General features: G+C 38.8%; 1 protein-coding gene and 1 non-coding gene across 2 annotated transcripts in view; one reads left to right on the top strand and one right to left on the bottom strand.

Moving 5' to 3' along the window:
- Positions 1-116: 116 nt before the first annotated feature.
- SNTB2 (syntrophin beta 2) overlaps positions 117-11,814 on the bottom strand; it is a 63,973-nt gene continuing 52,275 nt past the window's right edge. The window contains 4 exon segments of the mRNA NM_001105466.1: positions 117-269; positions 1,988-2,172; positions 5,193-5,389; positions 11,605-11,747. Coding sequence (NP_001098936.1) covers positions 177-269; positions 1,988-2,172; positions 5,193-5,389; positions 11,605-11,747 — 618 coding nt within the window. The 3' untranslated portion in view covers positions 117-176.
- TRNAE-UUC (transfer RNA glutamic acid (anticodon UUC)) lies at positions 6,854-6,925 on the top strand. The gene has a single exon. It is a non-coding gene; the product is annotated as a tRNA-Glu (tRNA).

Raw genomic sequence — 11,814 nt, 5'->3', positions numbered from 1 at the left:
AGCTCTTCTTTAAACACGGTTACATTTCAGCAGTGATTTGCAGGTCCTTGTCAAGGCACTGTGCTGGAGGAGAGAGCAAAGAGCTTTCTTTTTGTGCTTTTTTTTTTTTTTTTTGAGGTGTAAATACTTCTTATGACATTCAAGGCTCTTTAACTGATTTTTTTTTTTTTTGCTGCTCATACAAGCAGTCCCATGCGAGTGACTTTGGCCGACAAGAATGTGTGCAACACAAATACAATCGGCTTCGGACAGGAGTGCAGGTCCATGGTCTGTGGAGAAAGGACATTAATTATCACTACTATATAGAGATGCTTTAATACACAAACGTGCAAAGTAAACAAATTTGAACACGATATTCTACTTTAAAAAAAAAGATTTATTCATTAATTTTTTGCTTGTGCTGGGTCTTTGCTTCTTGGAGAAGGAAAACTTTCTCTGGTTGTGGCGAATGGGGGCTACCCATCCTTGTGGTGCTTGGGCTTCTCATTTCGGGGGCTTCTCTTATTGCAGAGCATGGGCGAAAGAGAGCTTGGGCGAAAGAGAGCTTGGGCGAAAGAGAGCTTGGGCTTCAGCAGTCATAGCTCGCAGGCTCTAGAGTGCTGGCTCAGTAATTGTGGCACACAGGCTTAGCTGGTCCCTGGCATGTGGGATCTTCCTGGACCAGGAATTGAACCTGTGTCCCTTGCATTGCAAGGTGGATTCTTAACCATTGGATCACCAGGGAAACTACTTTTTTGTGTTCTACTTTTTAAAAAGAACTTGGGTAAAGGATGTGCCAGATTTATGGCCACACTTGGGCAATTAGAGCTGCAAATGGAAATATACTCAGAAGTAAGGCTATCCCATGGCATAATTAAACACTAGCCTGAGAGTTCACATCCACAATTAGGACACTATTAGTGGTGTACTAGCTTCCACCATGCCAGGTAGGAAGAACTTAAAAGTAGAAGAGGTAAAGAAAAGAGGAATATCCTATATGGAAACCAGTAACTGTAAGTATATTTCCCACAGGGAATCAGTGAATGCAGCTGAAGTGTGATCATCTATTAAGATTTTTGACACCCCTTATCAGTTTGTGGTGGGAATGGCAAATCTTGAAGCTAGTTGGGAGGGCTAGCTATACCTTCCTAAGCTCAGGCCTCTAATTTGGACAGCTGACATCCGATGAACAGGCTTCAACAGGCTTTTGAAGTCCATGGCTATCCATAGTTTCCTAAAGGTTCATCATTTAAAAGATTACTAGTCACAGTTTTCTCCTTTGGAGTTTGAACTATATTATTCCTAAGATCTCTGTTAGTTCTAAAACTTCAAGATTCTGTTTTCCAAATTTATACCTGTTGTGACTATATCAATAGACGTAAGATTTCATATATAAGATAAAACTTGAACTACTGGCTCAATACCATAAGACATAGAGGCATGACTTTTTGAGTCCTTTATCATAATTTCTGGTTTTTGAAGTACCCTCGACACACTTCTCTTGTTCTCCAAGGGGACTCAAGAATTCCTGTGGGTATTTCCTTTAAAGGACAAGGAATTCAAAACAGATGATGGGTGTATGGACATATATTTGCATTTTTTTTTCTGACCAGCAGAATTTCTATAGCAACTAAGTCACTATTACTTTTAATTCTTATCCCAACAAATTGCTGATAACAGCAATGGACAGAACTCATTTATTAAAGTGTGCCAGGTTTAGTATTTTATATCTTACATTTGACAAAAGCCTGTTTCTTATAAGGTTATCTAATTTTTCTTGCTGATATTCAAACAAAACTTTAAAAAGGCAATGATTCCCTAATGTGGGGAAAACACAAAACAAAACCCCAAAGCCAAACCCATGCATCTTTGAAACGTGAAGAAGAATTTCCTTGGCTTCAAATGGAATATTAGATGGTAAGTCCATAATTTTCTATAACAAGAGGTAAGAAATGATAAGAAAGAGAATACCTATTAGAATAAACATGTTTTTCAGAAACATGCTTACCAGTTCTCCTTCAGGACCACCAAAATCCAGATACAGATTTCTGATGCCATCATCAGCAGACATTTTCAGCCTTTCGAAGGGGTAGCGGTATAAGATGCTACTGGAGCCTCCATTTTCCCTGGAGATAGTGAACCCACTTTCATAGTGGATGGTGAGTTTCACCTCTTGGCCATTTAATGTGCAGCCTATTGAAGACAAGCAACAGACATCACTGATGAAGTTTCTACTTCAGTTACGAGAGTGACAAAGGCTTCTTCTGACTTCAAACAAAGGAAAAGGGAAAAGAAGCTTTCTGAGAATATGTGATACCTAAGCTATTTGGAATGTCCTGATGTGAATTCTGTTTTGGTCACTCAAGTCAACATCTTGATTGCGATGAGGAAGAAATTACCATAACTTTACTTGACATCTGATCTGATTCAGTTCAATTCAGTGAGTATCAAATGAACACTGTGTGGACAGGAGGCTGTGTGTGGTGCTGGAGAAGTAAGAGGCATGGTCTCTGCTCTCAAGACCTCATAAGTGACAGGCGTAGACGTGAAATCCCTAACTGCTTAAGGTAAAGGGTATAGAATAGGACTAAATACCAAACTCAATAAGGCCCAAGTTGAGGAATGGTTTCCTGGAGGAATGGGACTTGAGAAAGGCCCAAAAATGTGGTCAAACCTGACAGGCAGTGAGGAGTAGGAAGAAGGTTTCGAGTGCACAAGGAGGAACAGCCAAATGAGAAAAGGCAGAGACACCTTTCAGGGGCAGTAACATGGTTGGTAGTTGGGAAGTCACGCTGTCAGTCCTACCAAAGATAAAATTCGAAAAGATACGTCTGAATTGATGGGACCAAAAGAACTGATCATCAAGACTGGCAAATGTCTCCTGTCAAGACTGGTGAAGTCCAAGTTTCACCAACATTTAAGCTGTTTTATTGTTAGTACAGGGGCTACTGGTGAGAGGCCCTATGCCCCATAGGAATTAACACAGTCCTCTGAGAGCCGAGTTCATCATCACTCAAAGGGCCAGAGCCGAGAGAGGAAGAATGCTGTGAGCAGGAAGAATGGTTCCCAAACAAGCAAGTCCTCATACTCAGACCAACGTATCCTCTCACTGGACATGAAAAACATGCAGTCAAGGCAGCTGGCATGTTCAAGAAATAAGGAAAAGGAATAACTCACAGAGGAGAGTTTTGCACAATGAACTCTGAATATTAATTACTTCAGAAAAGGAGCCAACAATTTAACAGAAGAAAGTGGTAACATGCCTCTGAAGGACATGCCGGCTTATTTATGTCTGTGCATACATGTGTATGTGCACACCAAGCACACACATCCTATTAAAGGTGTAACAGACTAAGCGCCTGCACCACGCATGAGGACATGCACACACGCACATTTTAAAGAAATCCTGGTTCTTGCAGAGTGATTTGCTTTCAGCCAGTTTAGTATGTCTGGAAAGCTCTAAATACAGAATAAGTGATTAATAAGTATATCAATTGACTTGAACTGTGGAAATGAAAAGTATTACCAAGGTAAAATATTGAAGTAGAGCTGTGAATGAGAACAAAAAAATTCTAAATTACCAAAAAACAAGTTTCTTTTGTCCATTTAAAAATATAAGGAACGAGGTGGTCCTTATTTTCTCTCTATTCAAGCCATTTGTATTTAAACAATTGTGAGCCAAAGACTGAATAGATTTTGCTTTCCTGTAATACGAAGTTTACAGACACCAAAGGAACAACACAAAACTAAAAAATGTTCAAAAGCCACATTGTACTCTGTTTTGGGAAGCGTATCTCTCCAGATACTTGAAGATATGGTGACCCTATGTGCCAGTACCAGACCCCTGGGACTCCACACAAGGACACAGGGCATCCAGCCTGTCCAACTGAAGACTTCTCCATCCCAGAAATCACATTCTGTGGCCAAGACAAAAACCAGAGCCCCAGAGTCCTTAATGTAGTGACCAATCACAACGGGTGGGAGACAGCAAGTGAGAAAGACAGTGCGGTGTGGTGACTTTGGTCAAAATCCAAGGCGGGATCTAGTCATTGGTGTCATCGCTTGAACCATCGTTGTGGTTGTAAGGAAAATACAGAGCACGTCCTAAACAGCTGAAGAATTGTTACAACACTGAAAAAGCTGTCTGGTGTCACTGTTAGAAGATGGCCCATGGAAATGCTGCTCATGCAGTTCTAAAGCCATAGAGACCCCTCACTTTCCAAAAGCAACGGAAAGGAAGATAAATCACAAGACTTTCTGCTCTCAAACATTTTCTCTTTTTACATAAATCCTGTAAAACTAGGTTTAGGAAACAAAATTTAAGAAAACAGGAACAAAACTAAACCAACTTCCAGGCAAGATGTTCAAAGTAATTAAAACCATATTAGAAACTGTAATTGTGTCTTAATTTTGACAACTCTGTGTTCTCGTTAAAATGAAAAGCAATCTGGAAATATCTATACATAGCGTCTGTCTACAATGCGGGAGACCCGGGTTTGATCCCTGGGTTGGGAAGATCCCTTGGAGAAGGAAATGGCAATCCACTCCAGTACTATTGCCTGGAAAATCCCATGGACAGAGGAGCCTGGTAGGCTACAGTCCATGGGGTCGCAAAAAGTCGGACACAACTGAGCGACTTCACGTTCACGTTCAACCATATACACAGACACATACGAACCCATCCCTTCAAATTCATACAGACAAGCCACAAGAGGGCGCTCCAACAATGGAAAGAGACCACCAGGGTGACTTCCTTTAGATGCTCATTTCAGTACTTACTGGGCACACCTCTTGCAACTTTGCAACAGAAACCCCAATTCCAGATTCTTCACTTTTCTACAGATAGAAGCTCTTCCAGATGGTCGCACTTTTAAGGGTGTCTATCCATGTTCCAAGTCTTAACAAGAGGGTCAACACACCCAGTATTTAGTAAATGAGTCCTCACATTATTAAATATTTAAATAATGAAGAGTAAAACTGCCATGTTATGTTGTACAGAAACTGTTGTGAATGTGTTCAGAGTCACATAAAAAACTTACAAAAACTTTGCTACTGAAATAGAGAAACTGAGTTTCTTTCCATCATGATCACCTTCAGGTGTCTTATTTCAGAACATTTTTAAGTCTGGCACACAGGATAATGATTTTTACTTTAAAATAAAGAATGATAGTTCCATTTAATTACTGTTAGAAATGAAATGCCAGGATCTATACCTAGAGAGACTTCCTTGATCAACTCAGCAGCTGCATGGCAGCCCTGAACGAGTATTCGGGTCCAGGTGGACAGATCCCGATGTGTCTCCACCCTGAAGAGATGCATCTCGATGCCCTGCCGAGAGCCTGTCCTGGTGGCGAATGTCAGGTCAGATCCAAGGGAGGGTGAGCGACACCCAGAGCCAGAATGAACCAGCCTAGGACCACAAACACAGCAAAGTTCAAAAGTCATTAATGTACTGTCAGAGGACAATCTCAGCAATTTATGCTGATAAAATTGCAGAAAATTATAAACGTCATCAGCATTTTTTAGGTAAGTATATCTCAAAACAAGATTATAGTCTTTGACATAGATACTATTCTGTTTTCCCATAAAAATGACTCCTGGTGTCACAAGCAGAACACTAGGTCAGATGGCCCAAGAACCCCAATTTCCCATTTGCTTTTTCATGCTCCCATGAAAGGCTGTACTGTGCTTAGTCACTCGGTTGTGTCCACCTCTTTACAATGCCACTAGGGAAGCCCTCCCAAGAGGCTAGGCATGTCAAAAAAAAAAAAAAAAAAGACTCAATTTTGATTAAGAAATAAGCCACAAACATGCATATCCTCCCCCACTGTCAGTATCACCAGAATGGTAATTTTTTACCAAGGATAAATGTATACCAATACATAATCAGTCAAAATCCAGGTTTGGACAAATATATCAATATAAAGACATACAGCCGTTATTATTATATACAGAGAATTTTCATTGCTCTGAAAATCCTCAGTATACTGCCTACTTATCCTCTCTCTCCCTGGGCAACATCTGATCTTTTTATTGTCTCTTGGAGAATGTCAGATCTACAGCTGAAAATACACAAGTCCAGAATGTTCTATCATAACAGCTAATATGGCAATTCTCAAATATCTTTTTTTTTTTGCCACACAATGCAGAACTTCCTTGACCAGGGATTGAACCCATGTACCCTGCAGTGGAAGCATGGAGTCTGAACCACTAGACCACTGGGGAAGTCCTCAAATACTTTTATATAAAAGCCCTATCAAAAAGGCTCAGAAGTCCAGCTGAAGAGGCTACTATAGGCCAAAGATAGACCATGATTTTTTTTTTTTTTTAAACTGACTGGTTCCTCAAAAAGTTAAACAGAGGTACCATATGATCCAACAATTCCACTCCCAGGTACATACCCAAGAGAAATAAAAACATATATTAGAATAAAAATTTGTTCACAAATGTACATATCAGCATTATTCTTAATAGCCTAAAAGTGGAAATAGCTCAAATATCCATCAATTGATGAGTAGATAAAATGTGGTATGTATATACAATGGAATATTATTCAGTCATAAAAAAGAAACTTTGGAACTACTTGGCTACAGCTCTTGACTCTCATTCACTTAAAATATGACACTGCTGTTGCTGCTGCTGCTAAGTCGCTTCAGTCGTGTCCGACTGTGCGACCTCATAGATGGCAGCCCACCAGGCTCCCCCATCCCTGGGATTCTCCAGGCCTACCAGGCTCCTCCGTCCATGGGATTCTCCAGGCAAGAATACTGGAGTGGGTTGCCATTTCCTTCTCCAAAATATGACACTACTCTACTAAAAAAAAAAAAAAAAAAATGATGTGACATCTTTTTACTTGAAAAAGAGTTCTAGGAATTCCCTGGCAGTCCAATGGGTAGGATTCAGCACTTTCACTGCTGTGGCCTGGGTTCAAATCCTGGCCAGGGAACTAAGATCCCATAGGCTGTGCAGCATGGCCCAAAAAAATCATCCTGGGGAGAAGCGTCAAATCAAGAATGAGACAGCAATGAAACAAAACAGAGAAGAGAAAAAACATGAGAAACATAAGCAAGAAAGAACCTTAGTTTCTATAATGTGTCCTACATATTCTGCCCTATGAGATGCTCCTAAGAATAGGGTTTCAAGGTCAAAGATAAGAAATGTGACATTCATGAACTAAAAAATATTTTCGGATAAAAGGGAAAGAGCAGAACATTGTCTAAGAAAGTATGACTGTTAAAGCATTTTAAAAATTCCTTCAACTAATAGTGAAAAGCTTCCCACAAAGAAAACCTTAATCCCAGATGGCTTTGCTGATGAATTCTATCAAAAATTTAAGAATCAGTACCAACTCTTTATAAAGTCTTCCAAAAAACAGAGGAGGAGGGAATACCTCCCAACTCTATGAGGCCAGTAACACCCTAATACCCAGACCAAAACATCTCAAGAAAAGAAAAACCACAGACCAAGATAATTCATAAATAGAAGACACAAAAGTTCTCATCAAATTATTAGCAAATTGAATCTAGCAAAACCAAATAAGATTTATCTCAGAAGTACAAGGTTGGTTTAATATTCAAAATCAATATGGTAATTTATTTATAAATTGATTCAATTTAAAAATTGTTTTAAAATTGATTTATAAACTGATAAGTAAAACCATATAAATAGAATAAAGGACAGAACCTACAAGATCACTGTAATAGACATGGAGAAAACATTTTAACAAATCCAAAATCATTTAATTAAATCCAAAATTGAAAACACTCAACAAATGTGGAACAGAAGGGAACTTCCTCACTCAGATGAAGTGTACCTATATAAAAATCCATAGCTAACTTTGGGTTGTTTAGGGCTGAGGGAGAGGAAAATGAAGAGTGAATGCTAGTGGGTAAGGAGTTTCTTTTTGGGGTGATTCAAGTGTCCTAATATTGACTGTGGTAACTGCATAACTCTGTGAAAATATTAAAAAGCATTAAATTTTAGGGCTTCCTTGGTGGCTCAGTGGTAAAGAATCTGCCTGCCAATGCAGGAGATACAGGCTTGATCCCTGGTCCAGGAAGATCCCACATGCTGCAGAGCAACTAAACCCATGTGCCACCACTACTGAGCCTGTGTTTTAGAGCTCAGAAGCTGCAGCTAGTAAGTCCATGTGCCGCAACTACAGAAGCCCACGCGCCTAGAGCCCGGGCTCCACATCTAGAGAAGCCATGGCAATGAGAAGCCCCATGCGCCACCTGCTCTTCGCACTGTATTTACTATATTAAGAAATACAGTATATTTACTATAATGAGAAATTAAAACTGATAAATCTTTAAAATATTAATTCATTTTAAAATAAAAATAACAAACCTATTAGGTGCTAATAACATATTTTTATTAAAAATAATATTTTTCAAAATGAATGTGAAAACTGGCACTGTTTTAATTTTTTTCAAATCTCTTTCATATACAGCTTAATAAAAGACAGCTGAATTCTCTTATGTGTATCTGCATTCTGCCACAGTATGTAGCTGAAGTATACCCAGCCTCACACAGGTATGCAGTTGGACAAGGAAGGAGTCTTTTACCAGCTATTTCAGATAATTATGGCTATCTTTCTGTCCACCAAACCAAAAATCAACAAGTAGTTTCTTAAAGGTTAGTTGCAAGGTAGGATCTGAAACCTTATCAATAAAGAAAGTTTTTATTTGTGCTAAGTTGCTCCAGTTGTATCTGACTCTGGGACCCCATGGACTGTAGACCTCCAGGCTCTTTTATCCATGGGATTTTCCAGGCAAGAATACTGGAATGGGTTGTCATGCCCTTCTCCAGGGGATCTTTCCAAGCCAGAGATCGAACCTGCTTCTCCTGCATTTCAGGCAAATTCTTTACCACTGAGCCACCAGGAAACCCTCAATTATCTTGTTACATTAAAAAATCCAATGGTCTCTCTTGCAGTTTGAATAGATTTTTTTACCCTTGCATGATTTTGCAGCATCATGAATTGGTCATTTGGAATATATTTTTTCATTGAGTTATGCACATTTCCAAATGTTAAAAGCATTTTATTATATAAAAAAGTCACAGTTGGTAATATTGCCACTGATCTCATCACATAAGTCTTTAAGTACTAGGAAGCTGTCAAAATTTATAGTGAGAGACACAAGTTTTCCAGAATTCTAATTTTTTGTTTGAAAGATAGAAATTTTTAATTGTTAACAAATACCATCAGTGTTTTCTTTAAATGACAAATTCATTTTGAATTTTATTTTAGAAAGAATTAAAAGTCTGACAAATAACCCAAGTCTGAGTAGCCATAGTCTGTCAGTCAGTTTTTTTTTTTTTTTAAAGGGAAAGTGGTGTTCCATTAAAAAAAAACAAAAACAGTGAGTTCAGCTCACAAAACCACACATGCTTTTCTTTGCAACAAACCATCACACCTCCATATGCAGCAGACGTGAACTCTAGGCACTTCCCACATCATCTCACAGATTATCAACAAGATGAATACTCAAGGGCTGAGATTAAATAAAACTAGCAATTTTCTGCCTCAACAAAGGCATTTTGAGGTTAAATTGGCATGTTTTCTCCCTGAAAGGCCATACAGTTCGGTGCCAAGTGCCTTGATTCATGATAAGCAATTTTACCAAACTCAGTGCAAATGTCAACAGTGAGAAAAGCAAACAACATGTTAGTATTACTGTGAAAACAGTTTTGAACTTACAGACCCCCTGAAGAGGGTATCCCCAGAGATCCACAAAAGTATTATTTGAGAACCACCTCCCTGAGCTGATCCCTGTAGAACCAACATGCCAATTACACATTAGCTACCTCAGCAAGAGTTAAACGAGTTTCAAAACTACTCCACATACAATCCAAGTAATACAGAGTGTGAGCAAAGTGTCAGGGTGTATTCCCCCATATTCAGTTTGATTGCTAATCTCAAATCAGACCTTAAAAAATATAAAGTCCAGGAGAATTTTTCCTACAGATTTGATTATGAAATATTTGGCAGAGGGAAACTAATTCAAACCAGCTGCTGGACTCTTGCTGCACAGCAGTTGGTTATAACACACTGTCAAAAGGGCCCCCTTAGTGGGAAGGCCCGATGAGCTCATGCAAAGGCAGTACAGCGGCTTTGGCCCCATAAATCCCATAAGCACACCACCACTCAATTTTCCACATTGTCAAGTAGCCATGCTTTCTCTGGATCTTTTTCTTTTCCAAAGAAGGCATATAGGAAAAGACTACAAAATGCACATCCTGCAAAATCTACAGCACCTGTATCTAATTCTCTACCTGTATCGGGCACTTGGCTTTCACCTCAGGAAATGTGTCAAATGAAATAAGAAGAATAAAATAAAAATCCTCTTCATTTATCACTTTCATGTTTTACTTAATTCCCTGACCATCCCAAAATATCAACTATTAGATCAGCTTTGGTTTCTAAGAATCTGTAAATATGCAAGCCAATGTAAACAGTAACTCATGGTAATTTATATCACCCTAACAGTGTTCTTTGATTTTTGAACTATAATTAATTTATTTATTTATCAGAGACCATGTGCCTTTGCTATTGAATCATCAAGGCCCTTTCTGCAGGACCCTTATATCCTGAAGGAATTAAAGAGGGGACACCTTTTTAACTCTGAGGCTCAATAAATCCTTCATCTCTATTCTGTGATCTAAGGGCTACAGCTCTAAATTACAGAGAAACTTCTGAAAAGCTATGTGAAAATTATATTTTTAAAAAATAATGATATATGTAAGGGAACTTGGCAAATTGAAGGAAATCCTACATAACGTAGAAGTCTTCCTGTAATTTAAGAATTCTTTCCTCACATGAATCTTTGTCTCCTGAAAGCAGGAGCCCCTACACTGCTCCCCGTGGGACGTACTAGAGGACGCCATCATTTAGCCTTTTTGACTGCCAAGTACTTCTTTGTGGGGCTCCTTTTTAATGTGTAGTTTTTGAGCTGTATCAAAACTGGATTCTTTTTTAAGCCCAAATTAACACTGAATGTGAATATGTTTCCTAGTTTCACACTAGATAACTAGTGTCTGGTTATTTCTTAAGACATATTGGCCTCCAAATCTACACTTCTCCATTCTTTTCCTTCCAGCTCCCTACATCTGGCATACTAGAAACATCCTGTTGCTTCAGGTCAAATAAATGTTTACTTGATGGAATCAAATGTACTCTTATACTAGAAAGAGAAGTTGAAGAATATTTTGGCTAAGTTGTGTAGTTTATCCACAGTACCACATTCTGGTTTAAATGATTTCATCATTCGGTCAAAATGCTGCCACAATTTCAGTGGTTTTCTAGTCACAGTCAATAAGGGAAAGAAAACACCAAAACACAATGTATTTATTTTCATGAGTAAGCAAGTCTTGAGAAGAGCAGTTAGGGAGCTGCTTCGACAACTTAAAAAATACACACAAAAATACTAGTGACAGAAACCATATATTCTGAGCTAGGAGCTGCAAAAATGATTAATAGTGTTGTGAAAGACAAGTTTTTGTCTACATCATCTACATCGCTGCTTGAATGCTATTTTAGGCACCTAAAAGATAACAGAAGTCGTTTTAAAATTCCTTAGTAGATTCAGAGTAGGACAGATATTTTGTTGTCTTTAGTCTTACCTTGTGGCAACAAGAGGGTAGCTATGACATGGTGATGCCCAGGCATCCCTGGTCCATGGCATACAGTCATAAAGCAGCAGGTCCTTCTCAGTCACGGCCATGAGGACAGGTCTCCACTGCTGCCTTCCACCATCTAGCTTTGCCTGTTACAGAGGTGAGATCCAGAAAGTAGAGCTATCTATAATAATATGTAACCGTGAAAGTTCCTTC

Source organism: Bos taurus, chromosome 18 (genome assembly GCF_002263795.3).
Source record: "Bos taurus isolate L1 Dominette 01449 registration number 42190680 breed Hereford chromosome 18, ARS-UCD2.0, whole genome shotgun sequence".
NCBI lineage: Eukaryota > Metazoa > Chordata > Mammalia > Artiodactyla > Bovidae > Bos > Bos taurus.
This window is presented reverse-complemented; position numbering and strand designations above follow the sequence as displayed.